At 46.3% G+C, this 23,083-nt stretch overlaps 1 protein-coding gene across 1 annotated transcript in view; it reads left to right on the forward strand.

The window, feature by feature from the left end:
• LOC140190826 (seizure 6-like protein) overlaps positions 1–23,083 on the forward strand; it is a 439,535-nt gene that overhangs the window by 410,765 nt on the left and 5,687 nt on the right. Inside the window, exons 14-15 of the mRNA XM_072247697.1 lie at positions 17,188–17,220; positions 21,338–21,452. Coding sequence (XP_072103798.1) covers positions 17,188–17,220; positions 21,338–21,452 — 148 coding nt within the window. The remainder of the gene's footprint in view (positions 1–17,187; positions 17,221–21,337; positions 21,453–23,083) is intronic.

Genomic DNA, 23,083 nt, shown 5'->3' on the forward strand with positions numbered 1-23,083 from the left:
TATTTATTTCCTGTAGAGATACAGCACAGTGAGAGGCTCTTCACGCCCAGACGAGCCCATTTGTGCCCTGCTGACCAGTTAACCCATGTGGGAGGAGACCAGACCAGCCGGCGGAAACCCCTGCAGTCACAGGGAGAAGATACAAGTTCCTTACAGACAGCAGCAGTAGTGAACACAGGTCATAGTGTTACACCAACTGCGACATGACTTTGGTCTGAAGCTGGCATGCTGTTCATGGTGACAACTCCATGTTAATTCATGCAGAAGCCAACGTGAACTGTACTCCTTCTAAATCAACCCACCAAGCAATACACCCCAGCAGCCAACTCTGAAGAGCCTGTTGCTTAGGGAAGTGGATGAGAGCCTTTAAACCTTCCAAACAGTTGGCTCTATCCAGGTACCCCGCTGTTGGGGGTGGGGTTGACTCAAAAGCAAAAGTCACAGTAGTCGGGTTTCTGGCACCGAGTCTGGCTCTGCGACTCAGAAGGGAAGGGGGTGAAGAGGCGGGCTGTGGTGAGAGGCGATTTGTTAGTTAGGGGAGTGAACAGGAGGTTCTGTGGGCAAGAATGAGATTACTGGATGGTATGTTGCCTCTTGGGTGCCAGGGACAGGGATATATCGGATTGAGTGCTCGGCATTCTTAAGTGGGAGGGTGAACAGCCAGAGGTCATGGTCTATGTAGGTACCAATGACATGAGTAGGATGAGTGACGAGATTCTGCATAGAGAGTTCAGGGAGTTAGGTGCTAAGTTAAAGGGCAAGATCTCCAAGGTTGTGATCTCAGGATTGCTACCCGAGCCACGTGCTAGTGAGGCCAGAACTAGGAAGATTATGCAGTTTAATACGTGGCTAAGGAGTTGTTGTAGGAGGGAGGGCATAAGATTTTTGGATCATTGGGCTCTCTTCCAGAGAAGGTGGGGCCTGTACGGAAGAGACGTTTTTCACTTGAACTGGAGGGGGGCTAATATCTCAGCGGCAAGGTTTCCTAGTGCTGCACGGGTGTGAGGTGGGGGGGGGGCGGGGTTTAAACTAGAGATGCAGGGGGGTGGGAAGTAGAGTGCCAGAACAGATAGTGGAGAGGTTGTGGAAGCAGATGTTGGTAAGACCTCAGACAAAGTTAGGAATCAAAAGGTGCGACTACTGTCCCGAGTGCGTATACTTCAATGCAAGAAGTATCATAGGAAAGGTGGATAATAGTGCCTGATGATGAGGTGCCTGGTTTACAAACAGAGGAGGGACTGTTGATAGGGCAAAACTGCAGTCAACAGGATGCTGCAATATATAAAACGGACAAAATCGAAAAGGGTGAAGACAGGACTGAAGGTGTTATATTTGAATGCATGCAGTATAAGGAATAAGGTAGATGAACTTGTAGCACAGTTACAGATTGACAAGTATGATGTTGTAGGCATCACTGAATCATGGCTGAGAGAAGATTATAGCTGGGAACTTAATGTTGTCACGGTCCCAACCGTTAATTCCCCATATTCTCCTAATTCCCTTTGATTGCAACACACCTGATTTTCATTTAAACCTGCAGCATAAATATCCCGGCTTTGCATCCACTCATTGCCAGATCGTTGTTTTAGCCAGTGTGGTTATTCACGTTCCGGCCGCTTAGAATTGTGTATTCTAAGTTTTACTTCCGTACCGAGGTTTATCTGTGTAACTCTGTCTGTCTGTGTCAAGATAAGTATCGCCTGCCGTTTGCCTTTCATTTGCTGTTCAACTCCAGCAATGCTTCCTGTCAAGTCCCAGCCACGGTCATGCCCTCATCTGCATCCTAACTCTATCTGTGTGCCAGTATCCTGCGTTTGGGTTCACCTGTCCCATGCAACAGAATGATCTGGCCATCATGGACCCAGCGGACACAAACACCCTTCAACAAGCCCTCACCAGCCAGGGTTCCCTACTGGGACAGCACGACCAACTCCTCCGGGACGTCATGGAGAACCTCCGTTCCCTGTCTGCTCACGTCACGCAGATCGGTAACCAGGTGGACCGTGTCTCCAGTCATATCACTCAACCCACTCCTGGAACCCAGCCTAGCCAGCCCAGACAGTCAGTAGTGGCAACCCCCCGTGTGTCACCAACACCCCCGCCCAGAGAACCTCACGTCCCTGTACCTGAGCACTCCGCGGGAGAATTGGGGAAATGCCGGGGCTTCCTCCTTCAGTGCTCCCTGATGTTTGCACAGCAGTCGTCAACTTATTCAATAGATACGTCAAAGATTGCTTGTATTGTGGGGTTGCTGCAGGGAAGTTCATTAGCGTGGGCCACAGCAGTCTGAGACAACCAACCGGATATCTGCTCTTCTTTCGCCACTTTTATCGCGGAAGTGAGAAAGATCTTTGACCACCCCGTCATGGTAAAGACGCCGCTAAGCGTCTACTCATTCTCCGACAGGGTTCTCGCAGTGTTGCCAAATATTCCGTGGAGTTGCGGACGTTAGCAGCCGACTCGGGGTGGAACGATGAGTCACTCCAGGGGATTTTTGGAATGGACTCAGCGACCTGGTGAAGGACGAGTTGACAGCGAGAGACGACACTGACACTGACAGCCTGGCCTCCCTGATCTCCTTAGCCACCAGGTTGGACAATCGCTTCCGAGAACGCCATAGAGAAAGAACTGGTCGTTCACCACCTTTGGCCACTTCTTGACATGCATTACCACCTCCCTCCACAACAAGCCTCTCTCCTCTTTCTGCACCCCAAGTAGCTCCCAACCCTGCCCCAGGAGAGGAACCCATGCCGCTGGGATGGAACCGCCTTTCTCCCGCTGAAAGACTCCGGAGATTGAGAGCGGGGGAGTGTCTATACTGCAGCCAGTCCGGCAACTTCCTTGTCACCTGCCCCCTTCGGCCACAAAGGGAGGGCTCACCAGTAGCTGGGGGGACCCCAATGAGCCAGACAACATTCCCTTCCATGCCCCAACCCCGGATGCAGCTTCAAGCCACTCTGTGTTACAACCAACAGTCCCTGCCTCTGTTGGCACTAGTGGACTCCAGCGCAGAGGGAAACTCTTTGGATGAAAACTTAGCCCTTCAAGCCAGAATTCTTCGTGAGCCATTGTGTACCCCCCGGACACCCAGGCACTCCTGGCCCGAGTCACACACTGGACAGAACCCCTGCTTCTCCTTCTCTCTGGAAACCATCGGGAAAGGGTACGATTCAATTTAATTTCCTCTCCTCAAGCTCCTATAGTTCTTGGCCACCCCTGGTTAAGCCGTCATAACCCCCATATCGACTGGCTCACCGGGAAGATAGTCAGCTGGAGTTCGTTCTGCCATTCCTCTTGTCTGCAATCAGCCCTTCCCCCAGTGGAGCTCACCGCGACGTCGTCCGCCTCTGAGCCTCCTGACTTGTCCAAGGTTTCCATAGAGTATCCCGATCTGGGAGGAGCGTTCATCAAGCAACGGGCCCTTTCTCTGCCTCCACATCGCCCTTACGATTGCACAATTGACCTTCTCCCTGGAGCCTCACTACCCACCAGTCAACCGTACAACCTGTCCCGACCAGACAGAGAAGCTATGGAGACGTACGTGAATGACACCCTGGCGGCTGGCATTATCCGACCCTCATCTTCCCCTGTAGGCGCAGGTTTCTTCTTTGTGGGGAAGAAAGACGGCTCACCGCGCCCCTGCATTGACTACCGTGGCTTGAACAACGTCCCCATAAAGAATAAATATCCCCTGCCCCTTATCAACTCTGCCTTCGAACCCCTTCACGGAGTCACAATTTTCTTTAAATTGGACCTGCAGAATGCCTATCACCTGGTCAGGATAAGAACATAGAATAGTACAGCACAGTACAGGCCCTTCGGCCCACAATGTTGTGCTGACCCTCAAACCCTGCCTCCCATATAAGCCCCCACCTTAGATTCCTCTATATACCTGTCTAGTAGTCTCTTAAACTTCACTAGTGTATCTGCCTCCACCACTGACTCAGGCAGTGCATTCCACGCACCAACCACTCTCTGAGTAAAAAAAACTTCCTCTAATATCCCCCTTGAACTTCCCAACCCTTACCTTAAAGCCATGTCCTCTTGTATTGAGCAGTGGTGCCCTGGGGAAGAGGCGCTGGCTATCCACTCTATCTATTCCTCTTATTATCTTGTACACCTCTATCATGTCTCCTCTCATCCTCCTTCTCTCCAAAGAGTAAAGCCCTAGCTCCCTTAATCTCTGATCATAATGCATACTTTCTAAACCAGGCAGCATCCTGGTAAATCTCCTCTGTACCCTTTCCAATGCTTCCACATCCTTCCTATAGTGAGGTGACCAGAACTGGACACAATACTCCAAGTGTGGCCTAACCAGAGTTTTATAGAGCTGCATCATTACATCGCGACTCTTAAACTCTATCCCTCGACTTATGAAAGCTAACACCCCATAAGCTTTCTTAACTATCCTATCCACCTGTGAGGCAACTTTCAGGGATCTGTGGACATGTACCCCGAGATCCCTCTGCTCCTTCACACTACCAAGTATCCTGCCATTTATTTTGTACTCTGCCTTGGAGTTTGTCCTTCCAAAGTGTACCACCTCACACTTCTCCGGGTTGAACTCCATCTGCCACTTCTCAGCCCACTTCTGCATCCTATCAATGTCTCTCTGCAATCTTTGACAATCCTCTACACTATCCACAACACCACCAACCTTTGTGTCATCTGCAAACTTGCCAACCCACCCTTCTACCCCCACATCCAGGTCGTTAATAAAAATCACGAAAAGTAGAGGTCCCAGAACAGATCCTTGTGGGACACCAAGGGAGGGAGATGAATGGAAAACAGCTTTCAACACCCCCCCTCAGTCTTTTCGAATATCCGGTCATGCCATTCGGTTTCACCAATGCCCCCACCGTCTTCCAAGCCCTGGTAAATGACGTCCTTAGGGACTTTATTAACCATTTCGTTTTCGTTTATTTGAACAACATCCTAATCTTCTCCCGTAATCTTCAGGAGCACACCCACCATGTCCGTCAGGTTCTTCAGAGGCTTTTGGAGAACAAGCTATTTGTTAAGGCAGAGAAGTGAGAGTCCCATGCTCGTTCTGTCAGTTTCCTGGGGCACATCATTGAGAGCGGACAAGTGAGGGCAGATCCTGAAAAGATCCGGGCGGTGGTGGAGTGGCCAAAACCCACGACGCTCAAACAACTCCAGCGATTTCTGGGATTCGCAAACTTCTACCGTCGCTTCATCAGGGATTACAGCCGGGTCGCAGCGCCCCTTACTCCACTCGCCTCTCCTGCGACGCCCTTCCACTGGACCCCCGAAATGGACTCAGCCTTCTAGGAGCCGAAGAGGCGTTTCACCTCCGCTCCCATCCTGGTCCAACCTGACCCATTTCACCAATTTATTGTGGAAGTCCACGCCTCCGACTCTGGGGTGGGAGCGGTCCTCTCTCAATGCTCCGTCCCAGACCAGCAGCTCTATGCCTGCGCCTTCTTCTCTCGCCGTCTATCCCCTGCCGAACGGAACTATGACTTTGGGAACCAGGAATTGCTGCCTGTCAAACTCGCTGTGGAGGAGTGGAGGCACTGGCTGGAGAGAGCAGAACACCCATTTATCGTCTGGACAGACCATAAGAACCCGGCATACATCCAGACAGCTAAATGCCTTAACTCCGACCAAGCCCGTTGGGCATTATTTTTTGGCTGCTTCAATTTCACCCTCACCTATCGTCCTGGTTCCAAGAATGGGAAGCCAGATGCTCTCTCTCGTCAATACGTCTCCGAGGAGGACCCTTCCAACCCTGATACTACCTTTCCACCATCCTGTGTTGTGGCTGCCCTCACCTGGGAGATCGAGTCCATAGTCAAAGAGGCCCAACGGACTCAACCTGACCCAGGCGATGGACCCCACTCCCAATCACATCTTTGTGCCTGACTCTGTCCAGTCTCAGCTTCTCCAGTGGGGGTATACTTCCCGGTTCACCCGCCATCCTGGAATCGATCGAACTCTGTCCCTCCTGAAGTGACACTTCTAGTGGCCCACCATGGATTCTGATACTCGCTTCTTCGACTCAGCCACCTGCTGGTCTGCTTCGTCCCCTACCTGTCCCTGGCCGTCCTTGGTCCCACATTGCTCTGGATTTCGTCCCTTCACATGGGAACACTGCTGTACTCACCATGGTGGACCGTTTCTCCCAAGCTGTTTCTTCATAGCCCTTCCCAAACTCCCTACAGCCCGTGAAAAAGACTAAGGAGCTGGTGGTAGATCTGAGGAGAGCTAAGGTACCAGTGACCTCTGTTTCCATCCAGGGGGTCAGTGTGGACATGGTGGAGGATTACAAATACCTGGGGATATGAATTGACAATAAACTGGACTGGTCAAAGAACACTGAGGCTATCCACAAGAAGGGTCAGAGCCGTCCCTATTTCCTGAGGAGACTGAGGTCCTTTAACATCTGTCGGACGATGCTGAGGATGTTCTACGAGTCTGTGGTGGCCAGTGCGATCATGTTTGCTGTTGTGTGCTGGGGCAGCAGGCTGAGGGTAGCAGACACCAACAGAATCAACAAACTCATTCGTAAGGCCAGTGATGTTGTGGGGATGGAACTGGACTCTCTCACGATGGTGTCTGAAAAGAGGATGCTTTCCAAGTTGCATGCCATCTTGGACAATGTCTCCCATCCACTACATAATGTACTGGGTGGGCACAGGAGTACATTCAGCCAGAGACTCATTCCATCGAGATGCAACACAAAGCGTCATAGGAAGTCATTCCTGCCTGTGGCCATCAAACTTTACAACTCCTCTCTTGGAGGGTCAGACACCCTGAGCCAATAGGCTGGTCCTGGACTTATTTCCTGGCATAATTTACATATTACTATTTAATTATTTATGGTTTTATTACTATTTAATTATTTATGGTGTAACTGTAACGAAAACCAATTTCCCCCGGGATCAATAAAGTATGACTATGACTATGATTATGACTAGGATACAGCCGACCTCCTTGTCCAACACGTCTTCCGCCTTCATGGAATTCCCTCTGACATTGTTTCTGATCGGGGCCTCCAATTCATCTCCCAAGTCTGGAGATCCTTCTGTCAAGCCCTTGGAGCTTCAGTAGGTCTGTCTTCAGGTTTCCATCCACAGACTAACGGTCAAACGGAGCGAGCAAATCAGGATTTGGAAGCAGCGCTGCGCTGCATTTCCGCCAGCAACCCGTCACCCTGGAGCACCCATCTCACTTGGCTTGAGTACACCCACAACTCCCTGGTCAGCGCTGCCACCAGTATGTCTCCCTTCCCTAACCCTAACCCTAATGCTCCCTTGGCTATCAACCCCCTCTGTTTCCTGCCCACGAAGACGACATTGCTGTGCCTTCAGTTCAGCCCCATCTCCGCCGGTGCCGCAAGGTCTGGAAGGATGCACACACGGCCCTGCTCTACTCCGCTGACCGCAACCGGAGTATCGCCCATCACCACCGGATTCCAGCACCCAACTGTCAGCCTGGGCAGAAGATTTGGCTCTGTTCAAGGGACATCCCCCTCAAAAATGAATCCAAGAAACTTTTCCCTCGCTAGATCAGACCATTTGAAATGGAGAGCATTATCAACCCCTCGGTGGTCAAACTCAAACTGCCCAGATCTATGCACATTCATCCCAAGCTCCTCATCTCCCAACTGAAACCCGTGTCTGTCAGCCCTTTGTGCCCTCCTGCTGAACCTCCTCCACCCGCCCGTGTCATCGACGATTACCCAGTTTACACCGTCCGGCCAATACTGGTTGTGTGCTGCCGAGCCAGGGGTCTCCAGTACCTGATCGATTGGGAGGGATACGGGCCTGAGGAGCACACCCGGATTCCCTGCTCCTTCACCTTAGACCCTTCCCTCATCCGTGATTTCCATCGAGACAATCCGGGCAAGCCTGGTGGTTCGCCTGGAGGCTCCCGTTGAGGGAGGAGGGTACCATCATGGTCCAGACCGTTAATTCCCCATATTCTCCCTAATTCCCTTTGATTGTGACACACCTGATTTTCATTTAAACCTGCAGCATAAATATCCCGGCTTTGCATCCACTCATCGCCAGATCATTGTTTTAGCCAGTGTGGTTATTCACGTTCCAGCCACTTAGAATTGTGCATTCTAAGTTTTACTTCTGTACCGAGGTTTACCTGTGTAACTCTGTCTCTCTGTGTCAAGATAAGTATCGCCTGCCATTTGCCTTTCATTTGCTGTTCAACTCCAGCAATGTTTCTGGTCAAGCTCCAGCCACGCTCATGCTCTCGTCTGCATTCTAACTCTATCTCTGTGCCAATGTCCTGCGTTTGGGTTCACCTATTCCGTGCAACAAATGTCCAAGTTTTTCCTTACTCATTGTAACGAAAAGACAGGCAAGCAGGCAGAGGGGGTGGCATTGCTCTGTTGGTAAAAAATGATATCAAATCATTAGAAAGAGGTGATAGGGTTGGAAGGTGTTGCATCATTGTGGATAAAGCTGAGGAATTGCAGGGTAACAGTGGTATGGCTGAGGTCTACAAATTACAATGGGAGATAGAAAATGCATGCCAAAAGGACAATGTTACAATGGTCATGGGGGATTTTCAATATGCAGGTAGATTGGGAAAATCAAGTTCGTGATGGATTCCAGGAGAAGGGAATTTCCAGAGTACCTACAAGATGGGTTTTTAGAGCAGCCCGTGGTTGAGCTCACTACAGGATCAGCTATTCTGGATTGGGTGTTTTGCAATGAACCAAAATTGATTAGAGAGCTTAAGATAAAAGAACCTTCAGGGGAAAGTGATCATAATATGATAGAATTCACACTGAAATTAGAGAAGGAGAAACTAAAATCAGATGTATCAGTATTATAGTGGAATAAAGGGAATTACAGAGGCATGAGAGAGGAGCTGGCTGTAATTGATTGGAAAAGGACACCAGCAGGGACACCAGCAGGGCAGTAATAGCTGGAATTTCTGAAAGGAATTCAGAAGGCACTGGATATATACATCCCAAAGAGGAAGATATATCCTAAAGGCAAGATGACACAGCTGTGGCTAACAAGAGAGGTCAAAGCCAACATAAAAGCCAAAGAGAGTGCATATAATAGAACAAAAAATAGTGGGAAGTTGGAAGATTGAGAAGCTTTTAAATATGAACAGAAGGTAACTAAAAAGTCATTAAGAACGTAAAGATGGAATACAAAGGTAAGCTAGCCAATAATGTTAAAGAGGATACCAAAAGTTTATTCAGATGCATAAAATGTAAAAGAGATGAGCGTTGATATTAGACCGCTGGAAAACGGTGCTGGAGAGGTAATAATGGGGTAACAAGGAAATAGCAGATGAACTGAATAAGTACACTAGTAGTATGGTGGAAGCTCCAGATGTCAGGAGTCAGGAAGTGTGTGGAGTTGCCATTACTAGGGAGAAGGTTCTTGGGAAACGGAAAGATCTGAAAGTACATAAGTCACCTGGACCAGATAGACCAAACCCCTGTCATGGTCTGGATCGGGGTCCCTTTAAATTTACTTTGTTTATGTTACGATCCGGACTGTTGACTCCCTGTTTCCCTTTGGTTCCCTGTTTTCCCGTGTCCCTCAGCTTTGGTGATTGGAGGCAATTTACTCTCAACTGAACCGGTAGTTTATAGGCTCCAGCTTTCAGCCGTTCGGTGCAGGAGCGTCTGAAAAGTCACCAAAGGTACGGCGTGCTAATGTCATCTGGCCAGAACAAGCCTAGTCTCCGCCCGAAGCGAGTGCCAGTAATTTGTCTTTCCTCACCGGAGCAACCCTGTCAAGTTACCCCGCCAAAGTGAGCCTGCAAAGTTTCCTCAGCGAGGTGGGTCCGTCAGTTAACCTGCCGGAGGGAATCAAGAACTGCTGTAAACTGTTCTCGGGCCAAGTTGAGAGCTCGCCACTACCCGGAGGCTCCAAGTCAAGTCCTGTCCCTGGGGGCATTCAAGTAACAAGTCAAGTCCCGGCCCTGGCGGAGTCCAAGTTCCGAGTCGAGTCCTGGCCCTGGCAACCTCCAAGTTCCGAGTCTCGTCCTGGCCCTGGTGGTCTGTTATTCCCGTCCTACCCCGCTGTCTGAATCATTTCTCTGCCCCTCTCGCCTCTAGCCTTCGTCTGCAGCCCTCGCCTGCACCTCGGTCTAGTTCTATCGCCGGAGCTAGATAGGTACTGTCTCGTGTTCTTTCGTGTTGGTCTTGTCCTGTCCTCGCCTCCGTGGGGTAAGTCAGGCCGTCTTGCCGTTGTCCTGCAGGGGGTCATGAGTCCCAGCCCTATGTCCTGTACCCAAGGAGGGGTCCCGGCTCTTTGTTCTGTGTGTGAGTCCCGGCTCTATGTCCTGTACCAAAGGAGGAATCCTGACTCTGTGTTCTGTGTATGTATCCATGGTTCCATGTACCTGCTCTCCCGAGACCGAGGCGCTGTTTTTCTATGTTCCTCCTCTCCCTATCCCATGTCATGTCCATGCCTGGTTCTGGGGTCCGAGCCCGGGGCAAGACCCAGATACTGGGTCCTTGCCCAGTCTGTGGCTCGGAGTCCATACCGTGTCCTCTTCATATCGCCGCTAGTTCTGGGATCCAGTTCCGAGTCCAAGTCCAGACCCCTAGTCCCAACCTAGTTGTAGTCCTGAGTCCTTGTCCAGTTCGCTATTCCTGCTTCTGTTTTGCTCTCCTGGTATCAAACAATAAACTCAATTTAATTAACTTCACAAGATGTGTCTTGCATTTGGGTCCACCCTTGCTCCCAATGCCCCACCACTGTGATAACCCCAAGGTTCTGAAAGAGGTGGCTGAAAAGATTGGGGATGCATTAATAATGATCTTTCAAGGATAACTAGATTCTAGACAGTTCTGAAAGACTGGAAAATTGCAAATATCTCTCCACTCTTCAAGAAGAGAGAGAGGCAGAAGAAAGGAAACCATGGGCCAGATAGTCTGATCTCAGTGGCTGGGAAGATATTGGAGTCAATTATTAAGGATGAGGTCTCAGGGCACATGATAAGATAAGCCCCAGTCAGCATGGTTTCCTCAAGGGAAAATCTTGCCTGACAAATCTGTTGAAATTCTTTGAAGAAATGAAAAGCAGGATAGACAAAGGAGAATCGGTTGATGTTGTGCACTTTGATTTTCATCAACCACACGAGGCTGCTTAACAAGTTTTGAGCCCATAGTATTACAGGGAAGACTCTAGCATTGATAAAGTGTGGCTGATTGGCAGGAGACAAAGAGTGGGAATAAAGGGAGACTTTTCTGGTTGGCTGCCGGTGACTAGTGGTGTTCCACAGGGGTCTGTGCTGGGACCGATTCTTTTTATATCATATGCCAATGATTCGGATGATGGAGTTGATGGCTTCATTGCAAAGTTTGCAGATGATATGAAGATAGGTGTGGGGGCATTTACTTTTAAGGAAGTAGAGAGTCTACAGAAGGACTTAGACAGATTGTCCTGAATGGCCAAAGAAATGGCCGATGGAATACAGTGTTGGAAAGTGTATGGTCATGCACGTTGGTAGAAGAAATGAAATGATTGAATATTTTCTAAATGGAGAGAAAATTCAAAAACCTGAGGCACAAAGGGACTTGGGGTCCTTGTGCAGGATTCCATAAAGGTTTATTTGCAGGTTGAGTCTGTGATGAGGAAGGCAAATGTGACGTTAGCCTTCATTTCAAGATAACTAGAATATGAAAACAAGGACGTAATGTTGAGACTTTCCAAAGCACTAGTGAGGCCTCATTTGGAGTATTGTGAGCAGTTTTGGGCTCCTTATCTTGACACTGGAGATGGTTCAAAGGAGGTTCACGAAAATGATTCCAGGATTGAATGGTTTGTCATATGAAGAGCGTTTGATGGCTCTGGGCCTGTATTCACTAGAATTCAGAAGAATGAGGGGTGACCTCATTGAAACCTATTGAATGGTGAAAGGCCTTGATAGATTGGATGTTCCTATGGTGGGAGAGCCTCAGGACAGCCTTTAGAATGGAGAGGAGGAGGAATTTCTTTAGTCAGAGAGTGGTGAATCTGTGGGATTCTTTGCCACAGGTGGCTGTGGAGGACAAATCTTTATCAAGGCAGAGGCTGATAAATTCTTGATTGGTCAGGGCATGAAGGGATACAGAGAGAAAGCAGGAGATTGGAGCTGAGAGAAAAATTGGATCAGCCATGATGAAATGGTAAAGCAGACTTGATGAGCCAAATAGCCTAATTCTGCTCCTATATCTTATGGTCTAAAAGGACGTCTTCTCAAAAGCGTCTTTAAACATTATAAGTTATTACACTGGAAATACCTGAGATTGCAATTCACTTCTTTGGTGCAGATAATGTCCGTAACATTACACTGCAGAAAATCAAACCATACAGGTATGTGAGCAGACCACCCGGTGCACTATGTATTGCAGGTGTAATTCACTGCCAGAGGTACAATCTTACAGTCAAGACATTAAACTTGGCTTCTTTCTCTTCTCTCAGATGTAAAACTTTATCCAAGAAAAGCCTGGAAGTTCTTTCTGATATCCTGACCAATTTTTATCCCTCAAGTAGCATAGCTTTAATGGAATTGAAAGGGAAAATAAATCAGCTGTGATCAAATGGAGAGCCTCCTCAGTGAGCTGAATAACCTAATTCTGCTCCTATGTCTTATCTTCATCTTTAAAGAGGAAAATTTCCTTAGCAATTGTCAAGTTAGTGAAGTTGTAGGACCTCTTGCTGGCAAAGATAATTCTTCTCCAGGTGAATGAAGTGATCCATGTTCCCCAGAGATTTTGGAGTGGTGGGAGGTGTGGCTGTGTGAGATCCCAGGAATGAGATGCCTGCACCAGTCTGGGACTCTGGGATATGGGTGTGTGCAGAGCCCGGAGAACTATACGAATGTCACATTCAGATTAGCTTCTTATCTTATCCACCAGAGACGCAAAGAAATTCCTTACTGGCATGAAGCCCACAGAGTAACCAGGTGCAGATAACATGCCGATTAACAAATTCAGTGTTTTTTGATAATCACAATTGTTTTGATAGTCAGCGATAATCACACAACAAAGGAACTGAGCAAAGTGAAACAGTACAAAATAGAGAGTAACCAAGAGAAGTCGAATTAAAAGTTTGAGAACGTGACAGTGCTACCAGGAAAGGGAGGTTAAAGAGGTGACAGGCTCACAAGTCTGATAGCAGTGGGGATGAAGCTGTTCTTAAACTAGAACATAGAACTTTACAGCACAGTACAGGCCCTTCAGCCCACGCACCTACTCTAAGATCAATCTCACTCTTCCCTACTACATAGCCCTCCATTTTGCTATCATCATATGCCTAAGAATTTTTAAATGTGCCTAATGTATCTGCTTCTACTACCTCCCTTGCTAGTATCTTCCACACACCCACATTTCTGTGAAAAAAACTACCTTTGACGGTTCCCCCCTAATACTTTCCTTCATTCATCTTAAAATTATGCCCTCTTGTATAAACCATGTCTGTCCTGGGAAAAGGTCTCTGACTCTATCTAAGCCTTGTACCATCTTGTGCACCTCTATCAAGTCTCCTTTCATCCTTCTTCATTCCAGTTCTTGAGTCTGATCATCCAGGATTTCAAGTCCCACAACTCTTATATCGTAAAGCTTGAACTTGCCTTCTTCTTACATTATTTATGTGTTCATTTTACTGAGATACAGCACAGTAACAGGCTCTTCCAGTCCCACCAACCCCTGCCGCCCAGTTATACTCACGCCTTTGGAACGTGGGAGCAAATGGAGCATGCGGAGAAACCCATATAGTCGTGGGGAGAATGTATAAATCCTTCACAGGGAATTGAACCCAGGTCACTGGCACTAACCGCTACGCTACCCTCTCTATCCTACAATTGCATTTTTAGCAGTAAAGGCATTAGCTCTTTCTAAGCTCAGTCTGTTTAGCCACGCTTTATATGTCCTGGTTCTATACTCACTGGGAAACTCACTAGTGCCTAATAACGTTTTGCATGTGTAAACAGTTTTCCAAAAACTGCTCCCTTGAGTACCTGCCATCAACACTACATTACTGTATCTGAGAACATTTCAGCATGAGTGCCTTGTGAAAGGGTTGAAGGGCCCTACATCAGCAGCTGTGTGCCAGTGAATTGCAAGTGCTCATCACCCTTCACTTAAAGAGGCTTAAAAATTTTCTGTTTATTTCATTACAAGGTTATCTTATTATTTATTATCACAAGCTTATCTTATTACTGGCAAACTGCAAGATAACGATGAAAGGAAATAAGCAGAATATTTTTGTGTGGATATGATTTTTTTGTTTTGTATTGGCATTGAACTGTCCATTCTCTTGTATACACACACAGCGCAGAGAATGGATGCTGGCGAGAGAGGGGGGAGATTTGATATACGAAATTATGAGGGGTATAGAGAGGGTAAATGCAAGCAGGCTACAACTAGAGGTTGGAGGAACAACACCTTATATTCCGTCTGGGTAGCCTCCAACCTGATGGCATGAACATCGACTTCTCTAACTTCCGCTAAGGCCCCACCTCCCCCTTGTACCCCATCTGTTACTCATTTTTATGCACACATTCTTTCTCTCACTCTCCTTGTTCTCCCTCTGTCCCTCTGAATATACCTCTTGCCCATCCTCTGGGTTCCCACCCCCCGTCTTTCTTCCCGGACCTCCTGTCCCATGATCCTCTCGTATCCCCTTTTGCCTATCACCTGTCCAGCTCTTGGCTCTATCCCTCCCCCTCCTGTCTTCTCCTATCATTTTGGATCTCCCCCTCCCCCTCCAACTTTCAAATCCCTTACTCACTCTTCCTTCAGTTAGTCCTGACGAAGGGTCTCGGCCTGAAACGTCGACTGCACCTCTTCCTACAGATGCTGCCTGGCCTGCTGCGTTCACCAGCAACTTTGATGTGTGTTGCTTGAATTTCCAGCATCTGCAGAATTCCTGTTGTGTACAACTAGAGGTCATATGTTGTGAATGAAAAGTGAAATGTTTAAGGGCAACCCGAGGGGTCTTCTTCACTCCGATGTGGTTTCCATTTTAGCTTTGAAGAGAAGTTTGGATAAGTACATGGATGGGAGGAGCGTGGCAGGCTACAGTCCAGATGTGGGTCAATGGGACGAAGCAGAATAACAATTCGGCATGGACTAGATGGGCCAAAGGGCCTGCTTCTGTGCTGCAGTATTCTGTAACTCTGCGACTTCAGAACACATTTGTCCTATTGAATCCCTTCATAACTCTGAAGTGTTCTTGGGCAAATACAAACTTCTTGGCTTTAGTGAGAGATGACCCATGTCCATTCATAATTCATAACCATAATGATGCATCCTTACTGTTGCCTCGATAACCTCCATTTACTGTTCCCCAAAGCTACACAATAATGCCAAAATCACACTTTATATTCTGCACCTCTTGCACGAGGATTCCAACCTTTAATTAGAGATATTTCTAGCCAGTACGTTTTTCACTTCATTCACTTCATTTGTTTTTAAACTCTAGTTAGGCTGCATCTGGAGTATTGCATACAGTTCCGGTCACCCCAGCATAGGTGGTCACTCCATTATGGGAAGGATGTCGAGGCTTCCAAGAAGGTACAGAAGACGTTTACCAAGATATTACCTGGATTAGAGGGCATGTAATGAGAGGTTGGAAAAGCTTGGGTTGTTTCCTCTGGGAGGGCAGAAGCCGAGGGGAGATCTGATAGAGGTTTATAAGAGGCATAGATCGAGGAGACAGGCAGTATCTTTTCCCAGGATCGTAATGTCTTAATAGCAGAGGGCATGCATTTAAGGTGAGATGGGTCATTTCAAAGGAGATACGAGGGGCAAGGTTTTTACACAGAGAGTGGTGGGTATCTGGAATATGCTGCCTGGGGTAAAGGCAAATACATCCGGGACTTTATTTATTTATGTAGTGATCCTGCACAGAGTACCCCTACCTGGTCCTTCGATCCACACTGCCTCAGCAACCCCACAACCCCAAATTAACCCGAATCTAATCACGGGACGATTTACAATGACCAATGTCTTTGGGCTGTGGGGTGAGGCCAGAGCACTTGGGGAAAATCCACACATTCCATGGGGTGGACTTGTCAAGAACGGTGCTGGAATTGAACTCTGAACTCCAATGCCCCGAGTTGTAATGGTGTTGCACTAACTGATGCATAAGAGATGCTTAGATAGGCACATGAATGCAAGGAAAATGGACACTGAGCAGGCAGAGGGGATTAGTTTAGCTGGCCACTTGATTACCAATTTATTTGGTGCAGAACAATATTGTGGCCAATAGGCCTGTTCCTGTGCTGTACTAACCTAAGTTCTGTCTTCTTAAAGTGTTAACCTTTTCATTTCCTGGCCCCATTCTTTCTTCTACAACGTCCTGCATTGAACTGTCCATTCTCTTGCCTGACACAAATTATATATAACATCAGTACCCTGCGTTATAATGTATATAATCTGTGATGTTGTTCATTCTCATCACAAGTTCCATACACTAATATGTCCACAATAAATCAAAAGCTAAGTGGCTTTTGACAAGGCAATGCATTTCAATTTCTAAAGTAGCTGGAAAGTTAATGGCTGGTGGGACTGGAGAACTACTATAGGCTCCAAGAAAATCCAGGTATAGTTCCACTGCACTTGGGGTGCAAAGGGACTTGGGAATCTTTGTGCAGAATTCCTTGAAAGTTAATTTGCAGATTGAGTAGTTAGTAAAGAAGGCAAATGAAATTTTAGCGTTCAGTTCGAAAGAACTAGAACGCAAAAGCAAGGATGTGATGCTGAGGCTTTATAAGGCATTGGTTGGACCACATTGGTGTATTGTGAGCAATTTTGGGCCCCATGCTTAAGAAAGGATTTATTGGCATTGGAGAGGATCCAGAGGAGGTTCTTGAGAATGATCTCAGGAATGAAAGGGTTAACATAAACAAGGGTTGAAGACACTGGGCCTGTAATCACTGGAATTTAGAAGAATAAGGGAGGAGGGTCTCATTGAAACCTACTGAATATTGAAAAGCCTCGATAGTTTTTAGGTTGATAGGAATAGGCAGAAGGCCAACACTAGATGGGCTGAAGGGCCTGTTTCTGAGCTATAGTGCTGTATGATTCTATCACTATACTGGACCCTCAGGTAAAACTGTATATGACCACAATCGTGTCTAACTCCGCATTATTACATTTATGTGATTATTCTGATGAGTACTAATTTGTACAACTGCTTCAAGAATTTTCATTTGCAAAAGAAAACTCTTTTTCTTTATTTTCAGCTGCTCAGTATGGCTTCGAGCACTCTTTGGAAGGTGAGTTGATGGCAGTGTTTAAACTGCCAATGTTGGATGACAATGAGAAGGTTCAACAACCGATTGAGGCCAACAGTCTAAGAATGGTTATGAGGAAATACAAAATGGTTTGGATGGAGATTGGAGCTTTCTAATTATAATCCACCCAGGATCATACACTTCAGTTACCGGATCCGGAGTAAAGGCCTCTTAGTACTACTCCAGAACTACTTCCAGATCAGACAATCGACAAGCAGAACTTATCTTCCTTGTGATAGAGTCTAGAATCAGAGCTACTTAATGATGATGAGTTAATACAGGGACGAGCTGATTTTTTAATCCCTCAGTGGATTGTGAGTCTGGAATACTCTTCCTCAGAGGGTGCTGGAACTTGATTCTTTTAATATATCTGAGAGAGGCAGAGACAGACAGCAGGCAAGGGTGGAGAGAAATGCAGAGCTGATCTCCCAGGATTTGACTGAAAGGCAGATCAGGCTTAAGAGTCCAATTTCCCTACTCCTGCTCCCATCTTTGTGTGTTTGATCCAGTGGAAATTTGGTGCTCACATCAAGGTCTCTCAAGACTGGTACAACATGACAACCAAGAGAAAAACTGCAGATGCTGGAAATCCTCTGTTTCGGCCCAAAACATCAACTGTTTACTCTTTTCCACAGATGCTGCCTGGCCTGCTGAGCTCCTCCAGCATTTTGTTTGGTCTGTGTGTGTGTGTGTGTGTGTGTGTGTGTGTGTGTCTGTGTGTGTGTGTGTGTGTGTGTGTGTGTGTGTGTATGTTGACCAAAAAGTTGCAGTGAAAGAAATATTTTATTTCACTTAGAGGTACAGTAACAGGTCCTCCCAGCCCAATGAGACTGCACCACCCAATTACACCCAATTAACCCACTAGGTACCCTCCCCTTCAGGAAACTGTGCTGACTTTGGCCTACTTTATCTTCTTCTTCCAAGTACCCTGAAACCTCATCTTTAATAATGGACTCCAACATCTTCCCAAACAATGGCGTTTGGCTAATTGGCCAAAAATTTCTTTTCTTTTGCCCCCTCCCTTCTTAAAGAGTAAAATGACATTTGCAATTTTTCAGTCCTCCAGAACCATTCCAGAATCTAGTGATTCTTGAAAAATCACTACGAATGTCTCCACGATCTTCAACTGCCTCTTTTTGAACCATGGGGAGAAGCATGACTTGAGGGCAGGTTTGCTAGAGCTGTTGAGGAGTGTTTAAACTAACTTGACGAGGGAATGGGAACTGAAGTGATAGGGCTGAGGATGGAGCACTTGATGCAGTGTGTCGTGACACTGTGAGGAAGGACAGGCAGATGATAGAGAACATTGCAGTCAGTGGGATGATTTGAAGTGAAACATGGGGGCAAAGTCCAAAAGGGTGATGAATACAGGACTGAACAAGTTATATTTGAATGAACACAGTATACAGAATAAGGAAAATTATTTTCTAAATGGAGAGAACATTCAAAAATCTAAGGTGCAGAGGGACTTGGGAGTCCTTGTGCAGGATTCCATAAAGGTTAATTTGCAGGTAGTAAGGAAGACAAATGCAGTGTTCGCATTCACCTCAAGAGGAATAGAATAGGTGATGCTGAGGTTTTATAAGGCACTGGTCAGACTTGATTTGGAGTATTGTGAGCAGTTTTGAGCCCTTTATCTAAGAAAAATGTGCTAGCATTGGAGAAGGTCCAGTGGAAGGTCACGAAAATGATTCCAGGTTGAAACGTTTATCATTTGAGGAGTGTTTGATGACTCTGGGCCTGTGCTCACTACAGTTTAGAAGAATGAGAGGGAATCTCATTGAAATCTATTGACTATTGAAAGGTCTAGACAGAGTGGATGTGGGGAGGATGTTTCCTGTAGTCAGGGAGTCTAGGACCAGAGCGCACAGCTTCAGAATAGAGCGATGTCCATGTAGAACAGTGATGAGGAGGAACTTCTTTGGTCAGGGGGTGGTGAATCTGTGGAATTTGTTGCAACAGATCGCTATGGAGGCCGTCATTGAGTATATAAGGTTGATAAGGTTTTGATTAGTCAGGGTGTCAAAGTTCACAGGTAGAAGGCAGGACAATGGGGTTGAGAGGGATAATAAATCTGACATGTTTCAATGGCGGAGCAAACTCAATGGGCAAGATTGCTTAATTCTGCTCCTATGTCTTATGGTCTTATGGACTCCCCTACCTTCAGACCTTTCAGCTTCTCAAGAACCTTCTCCTTAGTAGTGTCTTTCACAATGAAAACTGACACAACACATCTAATTAAGTCCATCTGTTATTTCATTGTCCCCCATTATTGCCACTCTAGTGTCATCTTACAGTGGTCCAATATCCACTCTCACCTCTCTTCTACTCTTTATATATCTGGAAAAATCTTTTTGTATCCTCGTTTATATTATTGACTAGTTTACCTTTATGTTTAATCTTCTCTCTCCTTATTGTTTTTCTAGTTGGCTTCTGTTGGTTTTTAAAAGCTTCTCAATCCTCCAAATTCCCATTAATTTTTGCTATGTTATATGCCCTCTCTTGGGCTTTTACATTGGCTTTGACTTCTCTTGTTAGCTATGGTTACTTCATTCTCCCTTTAGAATACTTCTTCATCTTTGGAATGTAACTATCCTGCGCCTTCGAATTACTCTCAGAAACTCCAGCCATTGCTGTTGTGACGCCATCCCTTCTAGTGTCCCCTTCCTATCATCTTCGGTCAGCTCCTCTCTCATGCCTCTGTAATTCCCCTTACTCCACTGTAATACTGATACATCTAATTTTAGCTTCTCCTTCTCAAACTACAAGGTGAATTTTATCATATTATGATCACTCTCTCTTAAGAGTTCCTTTATCTTAAGCTCTCTAATTAAATTTGGTTCATTACATAACATCCAATCCAGCATTGTCTTTCCCCTAGTGAGCTCAACCACAAGCTGCTCTAAAAAGCTATCTTGTAGGCATTCTAAAAATTCCCTCTGTTTGGATCCAACACCTGATTTTTCCAATCTACCTGCATATTGAAATCCCCCGTGATGATCGCAGAATTGCCCTTGCTCATATGCCTTGTAATTTATACCCCACAGCTTGGCTATTGTTTGGAGATCTGTATATAACCCCCAGCATGGTCTTTTTACCCTTGCAGTTTCTTAACTCTACCCACAAGAATTCTACACCTTTCGATCCTATGTCACCTCTTTATAAGGATATAATTTAATTTTTGACTAACAGAGCCATCCCGACCCGCCTGTCCTATCAACACAGTGTGTTTCCTTGGATGTTAAGCTCCCAACTATGATCTTCTTTTACACAACTCAGTGATTCCCACAACGTCATAGCTTACAATCTCTTAACTGTGCTACAAGATCATCTACCTTATTCTGTATACTGTGTTCATTCAAACATAACACCTTCAATCCTGTATATATCACCCCATTTTCATTTTGTCCCCATGTTACACTTCAACTCAGTGGTAACATGGTTGAGTTGGAAAGGAGCTAATAGTTTACTGGGTATTTAGCTAAGTACATACAAGAGCTCGTTTTGATGTACTTTTTATACGGAGTTGGGAAAACTGCTTGGCCATATGTGGTGCTTTTGTCCAATCAAACTGACAGAATTGAAAACTGGACAATTCATATATTGGTCAATATCTCCATTGGCTGATACTAGCAGAAAATGATATTAGTTAAATCCATTAAGGTTCCAGCATCTGCAGAATCTCATGTATTAAACCAATTTTTCTGTGATGAAATACCAAAAGGGAAATAAAATAGCAAAGGAGACTTAGAGAAAAACAGTGCTGAAGAAAGGTCCCGGCCCAAAATGTCCACTGTTTACTCATTTCTGACCTGATGCTACCAGACCAGTTGAGTTCTTCCAGCATTCTGTGTGCGTTGCAAAGGAGACACGTACTTAAAATCACACTGAGGCCATCCTCCCTCAAATTGAGAGGTGTCAGATTCAGAGCTTGTTCATAAAGAAAGGCAACTTGACAGACAAAGAGGGGACTCAGCATCTTCAGGAAAAGATGGGAGGAGAATCAGGGGGAGGGGAAGAGCCCTCACTGCATAGGCGTCGGGCTGAGGGAACTTTAAGATAATAAAGTGATTTTCCTGTTACTTCTTCCCACTCTCAGCAGCAGAGGCAACTGCAGAAAGACCAATGGATGGTGGAAACATGGCTCTGGCGATATTCATCCCCATCCTCATCATCTCCATTCTGTTGGGAAGCGCCTACATTTACGTCACCAGGTAAGCAACAGTAACCCTTTGGACCTCTCAGAAAATGCAAACAGGAATCCTGCATGATCTTTCAAGAATCAATTGATGCTGGCAAGGCACAGGAGGACTGGAAAATTGCAAATGTCACTCTACTGTAAGAAGGGAGGAAGGCAAAAGAGAGGAAATTATAGGCCAGTAGGAGGTTGGGAAAGTGTTGGAGTCCATTATTAAGGATGAAGAAATTGTTAGAGTTCTTCAAGGAAGTAACAAGCAGGGTGGACAAAGAAGAGACAATGGATGTCATTTACTTAGATTTTCAGAAGGCATTGGATAAGATGCCTCACATGAGGCTGCTTAACAAGATAAAATCCTATGGTGTTACAGGAAAGATACTGGCATGCATAGAGCAATGGCTGGCAAGCAGGAGGCAGCGAGTGGGAATAAAAGGGGCCTTTTCTGGTTGGCTGCTGGTGACCAGTGGTGTTCCTCAGGGATCAGTATTCGAACCGTTACTTTTCATATTGTGTGTCAGTGATTTAGATAGTAGAATCAATGGCTTTGTGGCAAAGTTTGTGGATGATACGAAGATAGGTGGAGGGGTAGGTACTGCTGAGGAAGCAATATGTTCGTAGCAGAATTTAGACAAATTGGAAGAATGGACAGAAAAATGGCAGATGGAATACAGTGTTGGGAAATGTACAACAATGCATTTTGGTAAAAACATAGAAACATAGAAAATAGGTGCAGGAGTAGGCCATTCGGCCCTTCAAGCCTGCACCGCCATTCAGTATGATCATGGCTGATCATCCAACTCAGAACCCCGCCCCAGCCTTCCCTCCATACCCCCTGATCCCTTTAGCCACAAGGGACCTGTCTAACTGCCTCTTAAATATAGCCGATGAACTGGCCTCAACTGTTTCCTGTGGCAGAGAATTCCACAGATTCACCACTCTCTGTGTGAAGAAGTTTTTCCTAATCTCGATCCTAAAAGGCTTCCCCTTTATCCTCAAACTGTGACCCCTCGTTCTGGACTTCCCCAACATCGGGAACAATCTTCCTGCATCTAGCCTGTCGAATCCCTTTAGGATTTTATATGTTTCAATCAGATCCCCCCCTCAATCTTCTAAATTCCAACGAGTATAAGCCTAGTTCATCCAGTCTTTCATCATATGAAAGTCCTGCCATCCCAGGAATCAATCTGGTGAACCTTCTTTGTACTCCCTCTATGGCAAGGATGTCTTTCCTCAGATCTGGGGACCAAAACTGCACACAATACTCCAGGTGTGGTCTCACCAAGGCCTTGTACAACTGCAGTAGTACCTCCCTGCTCCTGTACTCGAATCCTCTTGCTATAAATGCCAGCATACCATTCGCCTTTTTCACCGCCTGCTGTACCTGCATGCCCACTTTCAATGACTGGTGTATAATGACACCCAGGTCTCGTTGCACCTCCCCTTTTCCTAATCGGCCACCATTCAGATAATAATCTGTTTTCCTGTTTTTGCCACCAAAGTGGATAACTTCACATTTATCCACATTAAATTGCATCTGCCATGAATTTGCCCACTCAGCTAACCTATCCAAGTCACCCTGCGTCCTCTTAGCATCCTCCTCACAGCTAACACTGCCGCCCAGCTTCATGTCAACCGCAAACTTGGAGA

Source organism: Mobula birostris, chromosome 31 (genome assembly GCF_030028105.1).
Source record: "Mobula birostris isolate sMobBir1 chromosome 31, sMobBir1.hap1, whole genome shotgun sequence".
Taxonomy (NCBI): Eukaryota; Metazoa; Chordata; class Chondrichthyes; order Myliobatiformes; family Myliobatidae; genus Mobula; species Mobula birostris.